Source organism: Meriones unguiculatus, chromosome 19, assembly GCF_030254825.1.
Source record: "Meriones unguiculatus strain TT.TT164.6M chromosome 19, Bangor_MerUng_6.1, whole genome shotgun sequence".
NCBI lineage: Eukaryota > Metazoa > Chordata > Mammalia > Rodentia > Muridae > Meriones > Meriones unguiculatus.
Genome location: NC_083366.1, coordinates 43,959,173 through 43,982,102, shown reverse-complemented (window position 1 = coordinate 43,982,102; position 22,930 = coordinate 43,959,173). Strand labels below are relative to the sequence as shown.

Sequence of the window (22,930 nt, the reverse complement as noted above, 5' to 3'; positions counted from 1 at the left end):
ATCCATGATGATAATCCTGTGGCTAGTCCTGCGTCCACTCTGGTAGAATTTGCCGTAACAATGGCCACTCTAAGCTGCTCCATCATAGTATCGAATTCTTCAGTCCAATTACCTAAAATATAGCTAAACAATTGTTTAGACAGATTTGCAGCACGGGAAAAAATCTCATATTGTATGCTAGTGACACAAAGTCCAGCAAATTCCAGCATACTTCCATTGACAGCCAAGTTGAGCAATTTGCCATAGGGTATCAATTTGCTCCTGCACGAGGTCAATCCTCTGATTGAACACCATCAAGTCTCCTTGTAGTTGAGCATTAATTCCTTTTTGTGCATCTAAAGCAAAATTTTTCAGTCATCTTGCTTTCTTTCCAAACCCTGTTTCTTTTTAAAAATTTTACAGAAACATGAAATTGATATTTTTCAATTTTATACTACATGGACACAAGAAGTCGATAAACATTTTAAGCAATCAGAATTTTATTTTATAAAAACAAATCTAAGAGATTAAAACTTTAAAAGCTTTGAAGATCTGGTTCATTCATCAAGGCTCGCCTCAGCAGCAGATGTCACTGATAGGCACTTAGCACTTCCTGGTTTTGATGGCTTGGCACCTCAGGATCCTGAGATACCGCTTCACCTTTTGTGTATCGTTTCGAAGGCAATAGAAGAGCTTATAAAATGCCAACAGGTGAGTCCTTTCTCTGGAAGACCTCAATTGTTTTAGTACTGGCCATTCAGCTTCCTCATTTTCTTCAATACTAGGCTGAATCTAAACATCAAAAGGACAGGTATTATGTACTTTGTTGGTATGACTGGCTCTTATAAATTGTGTGTGTGAATGCACATATATGTATATGGATTTGCATATATGTGAGTGTACATACATATAGAAATCAAAGCTCAACCTTGGATAAATTTCCTTGGATGGGTTCTACTATTTTTTGTTTGTTTTTCTGTTTCTTTTACAAGATAGTTCTTCTTACTTTTATCTAGCACTCACTGTGGATCTGCTTGCCTCTGCATCCCAAGTGCTGAAATTATCTTTTATTGATAATATTTTTTGATTTTTTCAATAATATATATTTAAGATAATTTTTTAATTAATCTCAGTTTCTCACACTTGCAAAAAAGGTACTCAGACATGAGAAATCTCCATACCATAGTGAATACTACTTCTACATTTTGAGTGACGTTTGCAAAAAAATATATATATTATATATGTGTGTGTGTGTGTGTCTGTGTGTGTGTCTGTGTGTGTGTGTAGAAAACCAGGCAAAACGTGTATTGTCAGGTTCTTAAGCAAAGGTATCATAACAACATTAGCTAATAAAACTAGAATTGGAGTAGATGCTCATAATTTCTGATGAGCCTTTGATTCCAAATGAGGAACATGCATGCAGGGTTAGACAAATGGACTATCAACAAGTTATCATGTGACTATATATATGGATTTGACCAAAGAACATTGTAGAGAATGGTGACTAATCTTTCCCTTTGAGGAGTTTTTCTTGTTCTTAGCACTTTTCCTGGTTTGTACTCCATAATTATATGAGTTCTAGTAGAGTGCCCTTATCCTCTTTTGCCTTTCAATTCAATATATTTTTCATATTACATATTTTTCCCAAACTGTAGGTATGATGAGAATTTCCTTTAATGAGTTATGTTACAGGATATCCAAACATGACTGTCCTAATATCTTCTGAGTTAGACAGGTTTGTCCATCTCATCAAGAAAAGCTTCTTCCCATTTACTATGAGGACCAGCTATTTTCTACTGAGATCACTTGTGTGTTGAATTCTCATTATAGAACTTTGTATGGAGCTAGTTTTGAATATATGGTCCCTTACCGGCAAGGTTGTAAATATATTAGAAGGTCTTGAAAATTAAGTTGTTGTTTTTTTTTTTTAATTTTTTTTCCTCAGTATACAAATCACCTCTTTCATGCATGACATGATCAAATAAATATGAGGAGATGACTCACCCTGCTGAGTAAAATCTTTGCTCCCCTCAGAACTTGTTCATTTCTATATTTAACCTCTACGGCTCTTGACAGCATACCATCATAGGACCCTAAATGAGTCAGCACTGCAGGTGCCAGCAGTCTCAGTGGGTATATCCAGGCATTTGAAATATTGATGATGACTTTCAGAAGGTCTTCAGTCTAAGCAATCAAATTGAACATTGCATTGAATAAGCAAAACAGAGTACAGTAGATACATGGTGTGTTTGCACAAAGACAGAGAACGATAATACCACTTTTAGTTGGTAAATACATAAAAATGTTTTGGAACATGATACACATTGTAGAAATATGAAACTTAAGCCATGTAACTACAGTTTGCTAATATAAAGGTAATTAGGTATTAATATTTTTCCTAATGACATGTCAATCTGATCATAATTTGGATTATTCTCTGGTCTGTATGTGTGCCTTAAGATGATGAAGAGGGTTGCTCTTATTTAGTTGCAGTTCTTGATCTGATTTAAAAAAAATTACTGTGTCTCACCAGGATCTGGCTCAGACCAAAGCAATGCTAACACTGACAGTGAAAGCTCACCCAAATGAATTTTGGGTGCGTTTTCACCTGAATGAATCAATTTGCTCATTTAAACATCCAATTGTGATGTTTAGGTTATTGTAAAGTAAGTAAACATAAGTACAGTGAAGAAGAGAAGGCGTTCAAATAGTGATTTTCTGTGTAAACCTGACTTCATATTCCTGGCAGAGCAACCTACTTGTTGTCATGGTCAGCAGAAACAAAATGAGTAATCCAGCTGCTTTCAATACCATTATCAGTGGGAATTACACTAAAAATTTGACCAGCCCAGTTCATGATCACTGCCAGAATCTTGTATGACAGCCATATATGATTTTACCTGCTTGCTATTATGATTTTAGTCTCTGGCAATGAAACAGCAAGTAATGGGAACCCAACAGGTGTGGGAAAGGAAATATGTAAAGGATATTAAGAAAAAAGAGCAGGCAAGGGTGCTGGTAAAATTGGTTGGGGCAAGAATTATGGCATGGTGATTGAGAGTGAGGAGTGGAGCTCCTGTCCTCTCCAGGTCTTACTATCTCTACTTCTTTCATAAGATTCCCTGTACTCTGCCCAAAGTTTAGCTATGAGTCTCAACATCTGCCTCGGTACCCTTCAGCGTAGAGCCTTTCAGAGGCCCTCTGTAGTAGACTCCTGCCCTGTTCCCTGTTTTCTCCCTCTGATGTCAATCCTCTTTGCCTTTCTGAATGAGGATTGAGCATCTTAGCCAGAGTTCTCCTTCCTGATTAGCTTCTTTAGGTGTACAGATTTTAGTTTGTTTATCCTATATTCTATGTCTAAGGAGAGCAACAGATCCTAAAATTCTGGGCACAGGTGTCTTTTCTGAAACTGATACTCCTGCCAAGGACCACTCATAGAGATGGCCTGGAACCCCTGCACAGAAGTAGCTTATGGCAGTTCAGTATCCAAGTGGCCTCCATAGTAATGGGGACAGGGACTGTCTCTGGCATAATCTGATTGGCCTGCTCTTTGATCACCTCCCCCTGAGGGGAGAGCAGCCTTACCACAGAAGAAAACAATATAGCCACTCCTGATGAGACCTGATAGACTAGGGTCAGAGGGAAAGGGAGGAGGACCTCCCTTTTCAGTGGACTGGGTGAGGGATACAGGTGGGGTAGAGGGAGGGCAGGATTGGGAGGGGGGGGGGAGAGGGAGCTACAGGGGGGATACAAAGTGAATTACAAAATGTAATTAATAAAAAAATAAAAATAAATTACTAAAAAAAAAGTGAGGAGTGGAGCCAGATGAGCCCACTTCACATTGTTATTTGACACTGGAGAGAGATGTACAAGTTCTGTGCATCTTTCTGACCCTCAGTTCATTATTTTTCTAATAGTCTCCTACATTAAATAAATATTTGTGTAGAATACATGCATTAGTGGCAAATGACTGCTTGTGGACATGTCAAGAAAAGTAGCTCTATGCAAATATTCTCTTTCCAACCTCTTTTTCTTTCATTTATGCTACTATAGTCACAGTTTAATGAGAATAGGTTTTGTATAAGTTCTTAGTGCTAATGATAAAATCATATATGACACATAATATATAGGAGAGGTCTACACATAAGAAGTTTAGTTTAAATCACTCAAAGATTGATTATGACTGGGAATCAGAAGAAAGAGATGAAACAGTCACATATTAGATCTACTGAAAATGCCAACCCCAGAAAAACAAAGGTTATCCTGAGATACATAATATAGTATACAAAGAACCCTCTTGTTTAGCTGAATCACTAAAGTCACTCAGAGATGACAGAAACAAGACCAGGAGAGTTTAAAAGCTCACAATAAACACAGTGGCCGATTAAGTAACATTAGGACAGTGGAGGAGCCTTTAGTATTCAATCACAAACACATTCGTATTTGATTTCTTCCACATGTGTATGCATATATTCAATCACTGATATCCAGTTCAGACTAAAGTTTTAATCCCAATGGCAAGGTCTTGGCAAATGAACATGTACATGGTCAATTTAGACATCTGCTATAATATAAGCTGGCATTTTAATTAGTTATCTCCTGGATGGTGTGATGTTTTCCTGCCCAATCCTTCTTTCTCCATTCTGTTGGTTCTGAGATTATTATACATGATATAGTGATAGTAACCACACATAGTACAAATAGCCAGAGTTCTGTTAAAGTTGTTTTGGTAAATAACATAGACAAAAACCTACTTTTTGTGAAGTAGAGGTGGAAGTGTTTTGGCAGGTATCGTTTCTTTTATTCTGAAACCATCTTCTCCCAGCTAATTTTGAATCCTGAAGAAAATGAAATAATTTAAGGTTTTGCAGTTTCAGAATGGAATAAACCTATCTATGAACATATCTTTAATGTATTTTATAGATATTCAATTTTTTTAATTTCTTTTTTAAATTATTTTTATTTTTATATTAATTACAGTTTATTTACTTTGTATCCCAGGTGTAGCCCCCTCCCTCACTTCCTCTCAATCCCTCCCTCCCTCTTCTTCTTCTTCTTCTTCTTCTTCTTATTATTATTATTATTATTATTCGTCTTCTTCCCTTTAGACATATAAGTGAGTGCTCTGGCCCCACAAACTCTTTTCTTTACTATGCTCTTGATTTTTTTGCTATTCCTAAATTGTTTTGAAAGAAAGCAATAGAAAATACTACAACATCATAATTTTTTTTTAATCAGAACTCCATAGGATTTGAATTGGGTGCCATCTAATAGTGGCTTTGTGCTGATGTCTATGAATAACTTGTTTCATAATGATTCAAGCTGATGTGCTGCGGTTAAGTAGATAATTGGAAATGTACACCCTTTTCTCAAGTAAAATGGAATTATACTTTAACCATCTCAACTTCATGGCAGATTTGTAATGCAGTTGTATTTTTATATCAAATTACAACATAAAAATCTGGATCTGTTTTAAAGGAAGTATTTAGCAATAAATGAAGCTAGAATTACCAATAGCATTTAATGTGAAAACCCAGAGACATTCTTCAAACAAGACTAGGAAATCAGTTCACTTTCAGTGATTTTCTTCTGAAGTTAATGTCTAAAGCTGATATTTAGAACAAAAGTGATTGTTTTTCAGGGTTTATTGGAGGAAATTTTGAAAAATATAGTTGACATATTTACAAATCCACATTCCCTTATCTACATTTTAGTAATTTTTTTCTGTTGCATATAAAACATATTATTTGAAATCCTATTCGTGATGCCTTTTGGTTCAAACAGGATTTTCTGACATTCACTTCAGAGACAAATGATGAAATAAGTGAGGTACTTACTAAAGTTCTATGCATATTTCGGGCAACTGAATGGATGCGGTGAGAAAGAGAGAGCAGGTCGTCATACAGCTCTTCACTAGACATCTGTTCGTATGGTGTGGCTACCACATGTTCCCACAGGAGCAGGCTTGACACTAGCAGTAACAGGCCCATCCCTGCTGTACAGAGAAATGATTCTGAGATGACCGTTTTGAAATGAAGTTCCAAGAGCTAACCTACGTGGCAAGCACGATCTGATCTAAGGATCCTGCGCCAGCTCAGTCCAGTGCAGCTGAACTGGACATACACTCTTCCTAGTGTGAGTATATAGGAAGAGAGTTCCCCAGGCCACACCTCAAGAGGTAGGTGATCCTTCAGCATTGGCTGCTGCAGAACAGCTGCCCACAAGTGGATACATTTGAAGCTGAGATGAATCCCAAGTTAGAGTCCTTATGTCCTCATTTTGCATATTTTAAATGTTTTAGGACTGTATGCTCATTTTCATTTTATTGAATAAATTTTACATCTGTAACTAAGTGATCTTTCTTTCAAACATAACCCAAGACTTAAGGTTTGTTAGCACAAACATTGTTTTTGTTTTTACTTTGTCATTTTATTGGTACTCATCAAAATTGTACAGAACCAAATCTGCTTTCATTGTCTACATTAGGATTTGGAATTAAATATTTATTCCAGTTAAGTGAGCAGATACCTGTCCAAGCCCTGACACCACAAATAGTTATAGTCCCCCCCCCTTTTTCTTTTATTTTCTCTTACATAGAAGAGGAAAACCTTTCAGAGAAGTTGATGACTTGGTCTCTTGGAAGATTAAACCTTCGCTGCTCTATAACACAGGTAGTAACCCCTAGCCACAAACAGGCTGAGACCTGTACAAGCATCATTAGCTTCCTTCTTCTGGATTGGGGGCAAATAGACATTTGATCTTATGTTTTCAATAAAGACCAAGTTCTCAACTTCAGCAACTTGTTCATTTTCTATTTATTGTTGAAGGAGATAACCTGAACATTCAAAGATGGTTCAGAGCAGGTTAGATACCTTCAACACTGTTCCCATTTATCTTCATGTAAAACAGAAGAAAATGAAATAATCACTGTAGGCATTGTCATGTATCAACAGAGATAGAAGATTCCCTTAGACAACCACTTATCTCAATGTCTGCTTAGCAATTCAATTCTTTAAGATTCTCAGCTCCCTCACCTTGAATCTAAGTGAGACATGAACAAACATTAGTTATCTACAGATTACAGCACTAAAAAGACCAACAAAAATATGCTATACAAACGCATCATGACAAAATTATGCACTGATAAAGTTTCCTTAGAGGAACACAAATGGAGTTCACTTACAAGAGCATGGTTGAGCCAATGGCAGCTGCATCTCTGAGAAATTTCACAACAGTGTGGTTTCCAGCTCAGGAAAGCTGTCTCACCTGAGGGCTCCCTTCAGTCAGGTTTCCACCTCCTATATATACTCACAGACTGTATCCAAAGCCAAACAGAGCTTGGTGTGTGGAGGGGTGGGGAGCAATAGAAGCAATAGCTGTAGCACGCTGAGTCTCTTCCTTCAGGGAGTATTAACTCTTTACTTTTACCTCAGTCCTACTTCTGTGTGGTTTCTTTTGTATTTTGTCATGTTATCTGTAGGGTTCAAGAATTTTGCAAATCAAAGATGTCCCTGTTCCATAGTGACTCATAGCCATTTCTGTCAGGAGCACGGTGTTTGTTGATTCCCTAACAATGTTTTTCTAGCTCAAGCTCTTCTTTCTGCCACCTTTCAGGAGTGACAAAGGCGCTCTACTCTTTCTGAGCTGTAAGCACCCTATCACAGTGCTGGTCAATTACTCCCACAAATGTAACAAATCATGACTCTCAGCAACTGCCAAACATTGTAAAAGGTCCCTCCCAACAATGTTGCTCACAGTTCCGGTAATCTACAGGTCTAACTACAGAAACATACAAAACATGGATACACATAGAAAACACACCAAAGGTATATTTGTAGGCCCATCAAATCCACTTAACACAAGAAATGATCAAACCCTCCTTAGTGGAACATGATTTTTCACTGTGGTTTAGCATATGCATTTGGTGCATCAGGGTTGCCCTTTAATCAAACAAGAGAACTGTTGATTGCAACTCGGACTGCTCAGCTAGATATACTACTGGATATATCGTGGCAGAGTCCATTATGGCTTTATATCGTGGCAGAAACCCTGGGACATGGCCAGCGTAGTGTGTTTCAGTGCCATAGTACTTCTACATGGTAGAAGCTTCTAGATAATGAATACCAACCTGAAGTTTTCAAGTTGTTGAACCACAATACACCTCCTTTTAAGTATTAAGGCCTAAACTGTACAGTTATGATGAGCAACAACAGCATGAACAAGTTACTGGTATCATGTAACTTTCCCAAAGAAAAAAAATAACCTGATCCAAAATAGTATCATTTAATTCAGTAAACTTCTAAATACCAGACATGTCTTTTCACATGTGTGCTGAGTACCATCATACACATTATTTAACTACCATTTCATTTTTTTGTAGATTATTTTCAAATCAAAAAGTCATGACGAGGCTAGACTTAAATAAAGGAATGTTATAGATGGAAAATAGCTTCAAGAGAATGCAATTGTAATCAAGATTGAAAAATCTTGAGGCTACAAACACAAAACATGACTAACACAAAATGAAAAGGCCTCATGATTTATTAGAGAAGAAGTAAATCATCTAAGCATGGATGCAAGATTCTACTCTATCTAATTTTCTATAATTTAGCATCATTCTGTCTGACCCACAGTTACCTCATCCTAACATCTTGCATACTGTCTCTCTGACCAGATGGAAACATTAAAAGTAATTCTTTAGAACATTAACAGGTCAGGTAGGACCACATTCTATTCTGTTCTGCTATAAGCAATGCCCCTCACTCCTATAGCTGCCTTATGGGTTGTGACATGAACGTGTTCAATGAGTCTGTTGACTATATGTTATTTATTTGCCTACAGATGAGTGAGTGATTCCTAGCTCACCATCTACCATTTTACACATAAAATTACCTACATTACACACTGAAATAAACATCCCTATTTTCCTATAAATTTAACTATACATTACTCGTAATGTTTACTATTCTTACATTGAAGGAAAAATCTTCACAGTATACTGATGTCTATCTTTAGTGCCTGCTGAACTTAAAAAAAAATATACCATCTAGCATCCAGTGACCACTGTTAGCCATTTCCTCATTCCATCTTAAACACTTTAACATTCAGATAATAAAACTTCTATTGTAACTATCATCCTGTGATTAAGTTCTGATTGGAGAAGATATATTCTGAACAGTCCATTCACCACCCATTTGGCTGAAAGATTGTCCACCATTTTTATTTATTTATTTATTTATTTATTTATTTATTTATTTATTTATTTTTACTGTTTAGTTTTCATCTATACCTTCCACAGTGTTAGAGATCTTTAGCTCAATCCAAATCATAGCAAGAAGTTTCCAATTTTCTAGGTATAAGAAGAAGTCTGCAAATTCAGGGAGTATGGGTTTCCAACTTACCACAAAAATGCGTCTAGAGTAGAGAACAGGGACAGCCTGAGGCCCAAAGATCCTACCTCTCAGGAAATCCTCATGATTCTGACTCAGAGTCAGACTTAGATATGATCAAGATGGTGTCTTGCAAACGCTTATGAATTGTAAGATCTCTCCAGGCATGGGTGCAAGAAAAAATTACATTTTTCTCTCTCCCCCAGTTCAGCAAGAAGGTAAAGAAGCTTGTCCATCTTCTTTTATCGTGATTTTTCCCTCTGGTTTGTGGGCAAATCGTAAAAATTCATATTGACAATGCAGCCATTCCTGATGAGATCTGATAGACTAAGATCAGAAGGAAGAAGAGGAGGACCTCCCCTATCAGTGGACTTGGGGAGGGGCATGCATGAAGAAGGGAGAAGGAAGGTGGGATGGGGGTGGGGGAGGAGCTTATGGGTGATACAAAGTGAATAAAGTGTAATTAATAAAAGTTAAAAAAATTCATATTATACCTTGAAGGATTTACTGTCCCCTGTTCAATTTCTTCCAAATTGCTAATGAACCATATAAAAGTCCACCAAACTAGCTGTGATAATTTGAGGAGGAAGCGACCTAACTGAGAAAGCTGGAAGAGACTCAAAACCATTGAGGTGATTGGGAAGCAGATTATCCACATTTTTGAGCTGCTCATGAGTTGTACTTTGCCCTCCAGGCTTCCTGAGGCTCCACTCATGGTGGGATGACCTTTTGATCATGTAGCTCTCATTCAGTGTATTTTTTTCCCCATATCCAACCCTTCACCTATACTCCTGTAAGTGGCCATGATAAAAATCATTAGCTCACCTGGGTGGAATTTGGGTATCCTTACTTTGGTTTGTCTTTGTTTCCCTATTTTGCATGAGAAAACATGCTTTCATTTCTCCCAAGGATTAACTGAAGGAACACACACTCATAGTGAGGTGGGAGTAGGGGCCTTTGGACCACACCCAAATAACTATTTTCACAGAGTCCGGGCAGAAATTAAAAGTAGCTGAATTCTGACTTTGGCAAAAAAACAGCATCAAGTGACCTTGCATGTGTGATTTTTAAGAGGGAAGAGGGGAAGGCTCTGTTAGAATTGGCTAGGATACCATCTTAGATAGGGTTTCCACTGTTATTAAGTGACAATATAACCATGGAAATTTTTATAGAGGAAAACATTTTAATTGGGGCTGTCTTACAGTTCAGAAGTTTAGTCCACTATGATCATGACAGGAAACATGCTAGCATGAAGAGAGACATGATGCTGGAGAATTAGCTAAGGATTCTATACCGTGATCTGAAAGCAGCAAGGAAAGAATGACACGCTGGGCCTACCTTGAGCATATGAAACTTGGAATCTAGAATCCAGTAGCCCCTTTCCTCCAACAAAATCACAGTTACTCCAGCAAGGCCATACCTCTGAAGAGTGACAATTCCTATGAGTCTATGAGGCCATTTTCATTTAATTAGCACAAATGCAGTGGTATGTTTTGTTTGGACATGTTAATTAGGTGAGCTAAAGTGGCATATTGTTTGCTGGACTTCAAAACTTTGGTAATTTAACCTTGATAGTTAAACATAGGAATAAGCTAAACTTTGGTGGCTAGTTTTGGAGATACAATCTGTGGTTTACAAGGGAAAGGAAAGGGATAAGGGCAAGGCCTGCCAGTAATAGGTTTGCCAAGACTGGGCCTGTTAGAGCCCTTCATTAATATCATGCAACAATATTTAAAATATGTAACATGTGAACAAAGATTTGTTAGTGCCTTTGTTGAATTTGGGGTTAACAATCCAGAACAATGATATTCTTATATGTGTGCTGTATTTTTAGTACATACATGTTTGTGGAGCATATAGCAACAGAAAGTATTTCCCCCATTGTTCTTCACCTTGGTTTTATATAATACTGAGTCTCAAATCTACCTTGGATCTTTAGGCTTCTATTACACTGGCTGACATGGGTCACAGACCATGAGGAATTTAGGTCAGTACTACCAAAGTGGAATTTTCTTCCCTAAGTGGTAGCTTCTATTGGATATGGAGTTTCATTTCATGTAGAGAAAATTTATTAACATCCTTATCCATCTATTAACCCCTAAGTTGTTTTGATTTTTATTTTTTATATTAATTACAGTGTATTCATCTTTGTATCCCAGATGTAGTATAGTCCCTTATTCCCTCCCAATCCCACCCTCCTAGAAGCAGAAAGACACACATGCTATATACTCACTTATAAGTGAATATTAGACATATAATATAGTATAAACATACTAAAATGTGTACACCTAAAGAAGCTAAGCAAGAAGGACGACTGTGGCTAAGATAATCAATCCTAATTCAGAAAGGCAAACCCTTTATGTTTTTATACTGACTAAATGAACATGGTATGCCAACTGCTATATTAGTGCCATGAATTTTATGTGAGAAACTTTTTGATGAGATTTATAGTCAACTCTACAAGACTTAACTCATCTCTGGTTCCATTCAATTGGCCAAAATTCTATGTATGGCTATATTATAGCTCCTAGGGAAAAACATAACACTATTATTCTACTCATTGTTCATGATAACGAATTTCCATCTCAGTACTTTTCTTCATACATGTAGAATGGTATATCTCTCAACCATCATCTTTATCTAAAACCAAATTTATGCACTGTATAGTGATCCCACGGACAATAAAAACAGGTAAACATAAAGAATATAAAAACTTTAGATTGTTAAGCTCTCAATCTGTATCATAACATCTCTAAACAAGGCTCAGAGACCATCACAGAAGAGGTGCTTGAATGAGTGTCAGAACCTGAGGTAGTAAACATCTGTCCAGAGTCACTGTATAGGACATGTGTGTAGAGGCAGTGGATTGGGCATGACAGGGCAATTGTTCTCACTAATTCACAGCAGCTACAACTTTATGAATGAAGTCTGCATAAGATCAAGTTCTCCATTTTACCATCTTTGATGGGGGGAACTTATTAAGTAAAACCCTTTTATGAACAGTTATTAACAATTGATTTCTACTGGAGTAAGGAGAATACATTTTCTACAAGCTTCTTTATGTCTATAGATAGCTGTCTTATTATATATGGCTAATATCTATGTATTAGTGAGTGTATACCATACCTGTCTTTCTATTTCTGGGTTACTTCACTCAGGATAAACTCTTCTAGTTCCATCCATTTACCTGCAAATTTCATGATTTCCTTGTTTTTTAACAACTGAGTAGTATTCCATTGTGTAGATGTCTCCATTCCTCCACTGAAGGACATCTTGTTTGTTTCTGGCTATTATAAATAAAGCTGCTATGAACATAGTTGAGCAAATGTCCTATTGAATGGTGGGGCATCTTTTGGGTATATGCCTAGGAATGGTATAGCTGGATTTTGAGGTAGTGCTAAGGAGGACCCTAGGGAGGATGGTTAAATCTCATTCAGAATGGCAAACAGGATTGACACTAGAAATGGTGAGAGACTTACAGGATGGGAGTCTACTATAGAGAGTCCTCTGAAATGATTCACCCAACAGGAGATCGAAGCAGATGCTGAGACTCAGGGCCAAACTTTGGGAATAGCATAGGGAGTCTTAAGGGGGAAGAGAGAGATGGGAACAGAGTGACATGGAAGGGACAGGAGCTCCACAAGGAGACCAACAAAACTAAACTATCTGAGCCCAGGGGGTCCTGCAGAGACTGTGGCATCACTGGAGGACCATGCATGGAGAGGACCTAGACCCTTGCTCAGATGTGGCCAATTGGCAGTTCAGTCTCCATGTGGATCTCTCACTGAGGGGAGCAGGAGCTGTCTCCATCATGAACTCAGTTGACTGCTCTCTGATCATTTGCCCCTGGTGATGTTGCCTTGGCAGGCCACAGAGGTAGGTGATCCAAGCAGTCTGGATGAGACTTCACAAACTATGGGCAAATATGGGTAATATGGGTAATAGTGGAGAACTCTCCCTTTCAGTGGACTAGGGGAAGGGAATGAGGGGAAGAGGGAGGGAGAGTGGGATTTAAGGAGTTCAAGGAGGGGACTTTAATGGTGATATATATTGAATAAATTGTGAAGAAAAAAAAATTTAAAAAAAGATCTACAAGCATGAAGCCTCTGACAGGCTACCCATGCTCAGAAGAGGATTCTATACCATATTACATACAGGCTGCTGTTAGTGGGCTCAGTGTGATTAAAAGCAGGACACATGAAATTGGGAAGAAAACACCACAGGGCATTCTGGTTTCCTAGTAGTTTTGCGGGGTTGGGATATCTGGATGCTACAGGGTATTTTCAAAAGCTACTGGGGCTGAGTCAACTCTCTAGTGTTGTTTCATTTTTAGGAACATGGAAAGCTCTCAAATTTCAGCAGCAATGAAACTGGACTATTATTTTAGAAGCAGACATCTAAGGTTATGTAACTGTAAAAAGATTTTTATTTATTCTTTGAGAAGTACAGATTGTTTTGCTCACATTCTTTCCTTTTCCCCATATCTTTCCAAATACCCACATCTTCCTACCCATTCAACTTCATGTTCTAGCTTCTTTTCAAAAAAAGAATTTTACAAAATATGTATTGTTTAATTTGTGTGGTCCAACTTCTCTTAAGCATGGAGCCTGTCCTAGGGAATGGGTGATATACTGTGTGTCACTATTTTGAAGAACATTTGATTTTCTCCCTCTCTGTTCTCTCTCTCTCTCAGTAGCTATCAATTTCAAGTTTCAAATTTCGTCTTATATATGTATGATGCATTGTGCCCATTTCCCCTCCTTTGTGCTGCGATTTTCTTTGCTCTTATCTTCTATAGGTGTAGTGCTTAGGTATTCTCTGTGAGTTCATGTGTCCATCTGCCCTGTTGTATTTGGGAAATCTGACTTCCTTGAGCCATCCACAACCTCTGGTTAGTGTGGTATTTCTGATCCCTTTTCTAAATAGATCTTGAATCCTGAATGGAGAAGTGTGATAGAGATGTCCCGTTTTAGGGCTGATAATTTCAAAATCTCTCACACTATGTCCAATGTGCAGCTGTGGGTTTTCTTGCTAATCCTCATATACTACAGCAAGAAACTTCCATGATGAGGGTTTGGTGACACAGATGTGTCTGTATAGCAATGTGTCATTTTACTACTATTTTCTTTTTTTTCTGTTTATTTATTTTATATCCCAAGGGTGGCCCCTCCATCACTTCCTCTATGTTCCATCCTTCCTCTCTTTACCCATTCTTCTCTCCATTACCCCTCAGAAAAAGGGTTATTATTGTATTTTTTTAGTAGAACAAGTATAGTATATTTTCTTCTTGGTTCATGGCCAATCTAACCTAAAGTTCATAGCCTAATTAACAGTTACAGGGACACATAATTAATAAGAGGACACATTTTAGAGATGCACTGGTATTGTAATTCACTGTATTCATAGTTGGGTGAGATTGATGCTAATGTTTTTCCTCTGGGGGCATGTATCATACCTGCAAACATTATAAATGGAACATGTAGGGGTGAATCTTCCACTTGTGTACCAGTTAGAAATTTACATGTTCTATCATGTAAATATCTGTTGTCTTCAGCACTGTGCTCTTAACATTTGATGTGTAGGTATCTACTAGAATTGGCCCTGTAATGTTTAGCTAGTCTAAGAGAATATGGTATTGCTGGTAATGATGTCCTTATATAAAAGCATATAATATCAAGTTGAGATAGTGGTCACTCTTTTTAAGCTCCTTTTATAGATGCATAAATTTGTTGATTCTTTAGCAGTAACTTTACATAAGGCTTTTCAAACAGCTTTTGCTGCTAAATGTTCCTACCCTGATTTCCTTATCTACTCTGTCATCCTCACATACCTCACGAGTTTAACCCTGCTTTCTAATTTCTGACTTATTCATTTATAACACAAAGTCTAATATATCCATTTATAATAAAAGTCATAGAGAATAGAGGAATACACAATGCATGTCAAAATAATGAAAAAAAATTACAGCAAACCCACAGCCAACATAATTCTAAACAGGCAGCAACTAAAAGCATTTCCACCCAAATCAGAAACCAGGATGCCCATACCTGTTTAATACAGTGTGTGAAGTCTTAGCTGGAACAATAAAACAACTGAAGATCAGGTGACACAAACCCAAAAGGAAAAAGCCAATGTATTCTTATTTGCATATAACATGATTGTATGCCCAAACAACCCTGAAGACTCCACCATAAACTTATAAAGCTGATATATTCTACATAACAGAAAGATAGAAAATTAACATGCAATAGTAGCCTTTCTATATACAAACAGCAAACAGATAAAAACAGAAATAAGGACAACAATATCTTCCACAATAGCTTAAAAAATTATCTGAGAACAACTCTAAGCAAGTGAAAGACTTTTACAATATTAACTATGAAACTGAAGAAATTGAAGACTTTTTTTTAAAGGAAAGCCACATGCTTATTCATTGGTAAGATTGATAGGATGAAAATAGTCACCTTATCAAAAACAATCTTCAAATTCAATGCAATCTCCTTCAAAATTCCAGCACATTTCTTCACCGAAATTTTTTAAAGATCTTAAATTTCTTGTCATAGTGTCTCCCATACTCTGACCAAGGACCATGCATGGAGATGACCTAGAATCCCTGCATAGATGTAGCCAGTAGCAGCTCAGGCTCCAAGTGGGTTTCTTAGCAATGGGAACAGGGGCTGTCTCTGACATGAATTCAGTGGCTGGCTCTTTGATCACCTCCCCATTGATGGGAGGGTGAGGCAGCCTTATCAGGCCACAGAGGAAGACATGCAGCCAGTCCTGATGAGACCTGATTGGCTACAGTCAGAGGGAAAGGGAGGAGGACATCCCCTATCAGTGGACTTGGGGGTGGGGGATATGAGAGGAGATGAGAAAGGAAGGGTGGGATTGGGAGGAGATGGGGAGGAGGCTACAGTTGAGATACAAAGTGAATAAACTTTAATTTATAAAAATAAATAAATTTTAAAAGGTGAACTTAAATTTCACATGAAAAAAAGCAAACAGAACACCATAGCTGAAACAATCCTGAACAATAAAAGATTTCCTAGAGTTTAGCTGTACTATAAAGCTATAGAAACAAAATTAGAAGAAAATTGCCATAAAAGCAGACATGTTGATCAAAGGATTATAGTTGAGTACTTAGACATAAGTCCGTACTCCTACAGATACCTTTATCACACAGAAACAGTGAGATACACTCGAAGAAATACATCACCTTCAAAAACTGGTGTTGTTCAAACTGGATAGTTGCATGCAGACGAACGAAAATAGAACCATTTATCTTCCTCTACAAACCTGAACTCCAAATTTTCCAAGTACCTCATCATTAGACCTAATAATAATCTGTAGCCGACTAAAGGGAGAGTGTGAATTTTTTAAAAAAAAAATACTTTAAATTGAAAGAACACTCCGAAGAGGACCCAGACAGTGCAGGCTTTAAGAACAGCAATTAGTAAATAAAACTATAGATTTTGTTTGGCATAGGATGCCAAAATTCAAGTGAAGAATCCTAAAGAATGAGGAAAAAGAAAAACATATTTAGGAGGTATACATTTTATAGATGGTGGTACCTAAAATCTACAAAGGATAAAAGCAAACAAACAAAGAATACCCCCCCCTCAACACCAGCACCAAAACAAAACAACTTTCACATCAACTTTTACATGCAGTTTGTTACTTAAGACTGAAGAAGACAAAAGACATATGACATTAATACTGGACAGCACAGATTTTTTGTTGATCTGCTATGTTTTATGATTCAGTAGAGCCATTAAACATTTCTATTAATTGTTTAGAATTACATGTTTTATTTTAATCTCCATTTTCCCATGCTTTTATATCCAGCCCATATGCAACCCAGTTTTTCTCCTCATCCAAAAAATCTTATTACTATCTCTGATAAATAAGTACCCTTAGGGGTGATGCCATCTATTTGGAACAAGGCATATCTACAAGGCATCAGAACTTTTACTAAAAGTAACTCTCTCTCCCAGAAGCTAGCAAGTGCCAATAATTTCTAATTTACCAAGTGCAATTTCATGCATGTCTCCTTTCTTCATGCTTCGATTTTGTCTGGCTTGAGACCTTGTGAAGTTACTGTAAAAAATTCTGAGTTCACGTGGGCAGTTGACCTATTTCGTGCAGAAAATACTACTTCCTTGCAGTCATTCATAACTTCATGATATTATTTTCTGTCCTACTTCCCTTCTACCATGATTCCTGAGCTTGTGGAGGAGTACATTTGATGTAGTCATTTATTTTCTGTATTTTAACCTACTGTTGGTTTCTATTAATCAACTTTTACTACACAATTGATAATATCTAATGCAGTTAAAGAGATTAAATAATGACTGTGATAAAAAATAAATCACTAAGTGATTGTTTAAGGAAGACCTCCCTTATCAGTGGACTTGGAGATGGGCATGGGAGGAGATGAGGGATGGTGGGTGGGATTGGGAGTGAATGAGGGAGCTAAAGCTGGGATACAAAGTGAATAAAATGTAATTAATATACAAATAAAAATTGAATTAAAAAATAAAATGGTCCATTTGCAGAGTCATAGCAGTATATTCTCACAAAAGAACCATGAGTGTCTACCCACAGAGCTCTTCTCCCTGTTAACTGTTCCAAGTATGGGTTCTGTCTTGGGGACAGAGCATAAAATCCAAAATGAAAATGTTTCGTTGTTGCCATGATATCTGTGCCACTATTGCACAGTGGGCATGTATTAGAAGGCTGGTCATTATTTTAGCTCACAGCTCTCAAAAGTGAGAAAGTTATATGATTACTTTTCTCCTCTGGTAAGATTCCTATCATGATTAAGCATCAAGAAGCTAGCTAGGAGTGTTGAAAAGTTTGACCACCCCATGTTATACATTGCAAGAATATTATGAATAAATAGGTTAAAATGGTCATCATACAAAAACAATCTTCAGATTAAATAAAATTCAAACTGAAATCACAGTACAATTATTCACAGAAATTAAAAAGGCAATATTAAACTTCATATACAAATACAAAGACAAATATAGTCAAATAAACAGCAACAAAGTACTGCTTAAAGTGTAACCATCCTAGATTTCAAATTATACTGCAGATATGCAGTACTAAATTTACCATGGTACTACATGAAAATAGACACCATGAGCTCAGATTTCTACAAGCAACTGATGCTTGACAAAGATACAATATACACTGAAGAAAAGACAGCATCTTCATTAAATGTTGTTGGACCCTGCTGCTAAGGATCATTAATGGCTAGCCGCTGAGCTCATTGCTGAAATGATGTACTCCCTTTCTCAATTGGGTTTTCTCCTCTTTGCTTGATCTGGGGCAGCTCTGGATCCTCTAAGGAGTGTCACATAGCCCTCAGGAAGAATACACACCCAGTACTTTCCTGATAAGAAACCCTTTCATTGTGAACCGGGTTGATTCCTGGAAATACCATCCCCTGTGCTATTGAGACATCTTGGTACCTTAGTTTTCAACCAAAGAACTTTTCCACAGCTCTAACCACACTTGGACTTCTCCCTCTACCCTCTGCTGCACATAGAATAACTAAGTACTGCTTTCCACTTCTTATGATACCATTGTGCTGCTCATGTATCTCTGGCACTCTTAGCTCCAGCTAGCCAAACACGTTCATCCACAAAACACCTCCCACTGTCCAAGGGTAATAAATCCCTGTTTTACATGAAAGAAAGCAGGCCACAACCATCTATTTCACCAAAGATTGTTTGAGACTTGTCATTTATTCTGGAGAAGGAAACGCTCCTTTCTTACCCAAGGAACTCACCGCTGGACCTCTGGGCTTGACTGCCCACTGTAAGGCAGTAAGGCTTATTGTGGAGAAATATTTTTTCCTGCACCTCTGGCTGAACTGGAAATCTTCTAGCTCAGATCTGGATTCTGTGTTCCACCCACTAAACACTTCAAAATAGTGAAATGAAAGTTTATGATAGATTCTTCTTAAAAATAGGCATATGCATACACTTTAAAAAGCTTACTGGAATTATCCTAGAATCAGGAACCAATATCCTTATTAGACAAAAGAGATAATAAGAGAAAGACTTACTGTCAGGAGTTGCTGGCCAGTGAGACCTCAGTGATTAGCAAATAGAACATGTTATTGCTGTTACTCTTGGCTACCCTTTAGAACCTGATGATAAAAACTTCTTACCACAAACCATAAAACTAGATTAACTTTTTTTCACATCTAAAGTATCTTTTTCTATCTTAAATTGTGTCCCATTCTTAAATTGTATTCCATTGCCCTCTATCATTTAACAATGAATTTATGCACCCTCTATAAAAATAACCAGCTTCACCAGGCATTTCTCAAATCACTCTAAAGTAATGAGTGTATCATGAAATCATAGAAGACACCTAATATGAATTTAGAGGACACACTCACATTCTATGATTATTTGCTATTTCTTTAAAGTGCTGTATTATCTGAATATCTCAGGGTTATATCATGAATTATTAAAGAATTGTTAGATGGAAAATCTTCCGATGTGGGAGTATTCCATCATGTCTTCAGTTTTCTAGCTCTAAAGCATTAGCCTCTTTAAACTCTGCTTTCATATTCTCATCTTCATTAATCACTGAACTCTTTGACTTATTTGATATGGGTACATCATCTGTTATACTGCCCTTTCAACTTTTTGACATATGATTCTTTCTAATAACAATAAAAGTTAATTATTTGGGCTTGGCTTCATGACGCTTTCTAATTAATTATTGTTTACCTATTTGAAAGACATTTGAGATAAGAATCCAGAAGGAAGTTCATTACTTACAAATTCACAGTATATATCTGCAGCCAAGACATGTGTTATGAGACTGTTCAACCACTTGATGATACAGGTCTTCAGTAGAAGCAAGGATATTTGGTTTCAAGGCCACATGCTCCCAAAGGAGCAGATTTGATACCAGTAGCAATAGGGACATCCATGCTCTCAGACAAATAAACTAAGATGATCTGTTCATATGAGGTTATACAAGTTAAATTATCTCGGAATGCTGTCTCTTTTGAGGGTACTCCACCATGTGATTAAATTTGATATCATTTAATAGATAATTTTATTTTTATAACTGGGAAAATACAGATAATTGATTATATTTCTCCACTACAGAGTTTTAAATGTCAGAGACTTGTCACAGTTTGCATTTGCTCCAAAAGAACTTCTCAAGTTTGCAAACACATGAAGCTTTGACTAATCATGAGCCAGAAACTTCAAGTCATTATCTGCACATATTTGAAGTTCTCAAGAATTTATAGTTATCTTACATTTTCTTAAATACATTATTATTGTAACTAATTGATTTTCCTGGTATATAACACTTAAGACTCAGGGAATTTGATAGTTTATTCATGTTGATTTAGGTGAGCAGATATTCAACCTGACACACAAATTAACTATAACTTCCCATTTCTGTGCTTGAAGCAATTGGACCATTCATTTAATCACTGTGTTCTCACTAAAGCTTAATTTCTCAATAACATAAATTGGCCCTTTTGATTTGTATTTTGTTGTTGTTCTGGAAAGTTAGCTTTGACATTTAAAGTATCAAAGAACTTGTGCTCTGTAGATACCAGGGACACTATCGCCTTTTTCTTCCTTGTTGATAAAGACTATGCAAAATAATTCTAAGAACTATCATGTGTCTACAGCACATGGAGAGAAATCCTTTGGGAAACCATTGAGCTCAAGATTAATCAAGCAAATCTAATATAGGAAGTTCTCTCAGATCTGTGTTGGTTCTTCTTTAGAAGGAACATGACCAAATATCAGTTCTTCAAGGATGCAGACTAGATGACACCAGAGAAAATATACACTCCAAACACATTTTGAACATCTATGTAATATTAAGGTTTCCTTACAGGTACATGGATGAATGGCAACTTACCGGAGCCTGGAAGAGTCAACATCACCTGCATCTCTGAGAAGATATACCAGAGTGTCTTCTCTACCACAGGAAAGCGGCTCACCTGACTGCTGTGTTCATTCAACTTTCCTCCTCTATAAACACTGCCAGACTGCACCCAAAGCCAAGCAGAGCTGGGGTCAGATTAAGTCAATGTCTATAGTTCAGTGACATTCTTCCCTTAGGTTGTATTAACATCCTCTTTACATTTGCCACAGTTATGTGTCACACTGCATTTCCTCCATATGATCTATAGCATTCAAGTCATTGCCAAATCAGTAAGGCCATCTCTGTTCATTGATTACTCATTCTCAGGCCAGCAGGAGGAAAGTATTCATTCCCAATACTTCACCTTCATTCAAGATCGTAAGTCTGTCATATCTTCTGCAATGTGCTCTCCTGTTTCTGGTTTTAAAAATGCTTTCAATAATTATATGAGCAGTGACCCTCTCTATCGCTACAATAATCAATTCTTTTAGAATGTTTTAAACAAGCCAAAATCTCTTTCAACAACCATCAGAACTGTAAAATGTTTCCCCATTAGACTAGATGTCAGTTTCAGTAATCAGCAGGTCTAAACACAAATGTTTACAAGGCACTTTGACAAGCACATCATGTACATTTATCAAAAGTCTACTTTCAGATGCAGATCAACTATTTGTGGACACTTTATTTTCATGTCTTATAATATAACCCATTGGTTGTTTTATATGACTTGAAGCATAAAATAGAAATTTTTTCAATGAGGACTCAGGAGCCAGATGCTGGGGTGAAAACGTGGTAGCTCAGAGAGGCAGTGAAAACACGCAGCTCACCTCTCTGCTCAGCCAGCAACCCAGAAGGAAAAAGCTTTCATACTCAGCTTGCATCTCAAAAGGTTAAAGACAAAGTCCCCTCTCCTCCTGCACACTTTCTTAAATATACTTCAACTCAATGTCCTTCCTTTCTCTTTAATCCTTGTCAGCTAGTTCCTTGTTCTGCCTCTTGACCTAAGGTTATTTTTTAAATCCTGTGTATAGAAAGCTCATGGCTTAAAGGTGTGTGTTAAGGTTGAGACACACCAAACAAGAAAAATGGTTTTACAGTTCACTCTCTTGCTGTTCGCAATGGGATCAAGTATTTTGCAACATTTCCCTCTTTGCCTAAGTAAAAAACTTTTACGTTCACATTAATACATTATATACTATCAGTAAAAAATTACATTCACAGTATCCAGTCCATATGTATTTATCAACCCTGAAAAAAATACTCTACTATCTATCTTATCTTGCTGTGTTCCAAGTTCTCTACCTAACTCAATTTCTATCATGACTTGTATTAACAATCATAAAACACGTTTTACAACCTAAAATATCTTTTAAAATCCTAAACAATTAAGTTTAATTGTAAGTCTACAGCTACCTAGTCTTCAATTCCATCAGAAACCTGAGGATAAATATTATCTGAATAAAGAAAGAGGAGAGCAACAGCTTCCAAAACTACAGAAATTACAGAGACAGTTGTTTGCCTGGATAGTCCTCACAAATTTCTCTATAACACTGACATATCATTGTCTCCTTTTGGTTCAGAATAGCTCACAAACATTTCTATGAAGCAGGAATTATAAAGGGCTTTCCAATCTTGTCCTTGAA

At 37.0% G+C, this 22,930-nt stretch overlaps 1 protein-coding gene across 1 annotated transcript; it reads right to left on the bottom strand.

The window, feature by feature from the left end:
• Positions 1-582: 582 nt before the first annotated feature.
• Positions 583-21,312, bottom strand: LOC110563395 (prolactin-3C1-like). The gene is made up of 6 exons (XM_021660469.1): positions 21,282-21,312; positions 20,201-20,326; positions 5,817-5,974; positions 4,734-4,817; positions 1,984-2,163; positions 583-771 (listed from the first exon to the last, which is right to left on the bottom strand). Exons 1-6 carry the CDS (start codon positions 21,310-21,312, stop codon positions 583-585), a joined length of 768 nt encoding a protein of 255 aa, XP_021516144.1.
• Positions 21,313-22,930: the final 1,618 nt, after the last annotated feature.

Excerpts from the sequence above, each read along its gene's own strand:
- LOC110563395 (XM_021660469.1), bottom strand. The coding sequence starts at position 21,312 with ATGCAGGTGATGTTGACTCTTCCAGGCTCCG. Across the intron at positions 20,327-21,281 it reads GTTGACTCTTCCAGGCTCCG|CATGGATGTCCCTATTGCTA; the intron begins GTAAGTTGCCAT and ends TTTGTCTGAGAG. Across the intron at positions 2,164-4,733 it reads CCACCTCTACTTCACAAAAA|ACTGAAGACCTTCTGAAAGT; the intron begins GTAGGTTTTTGT and ends TTGATTGCTTAG.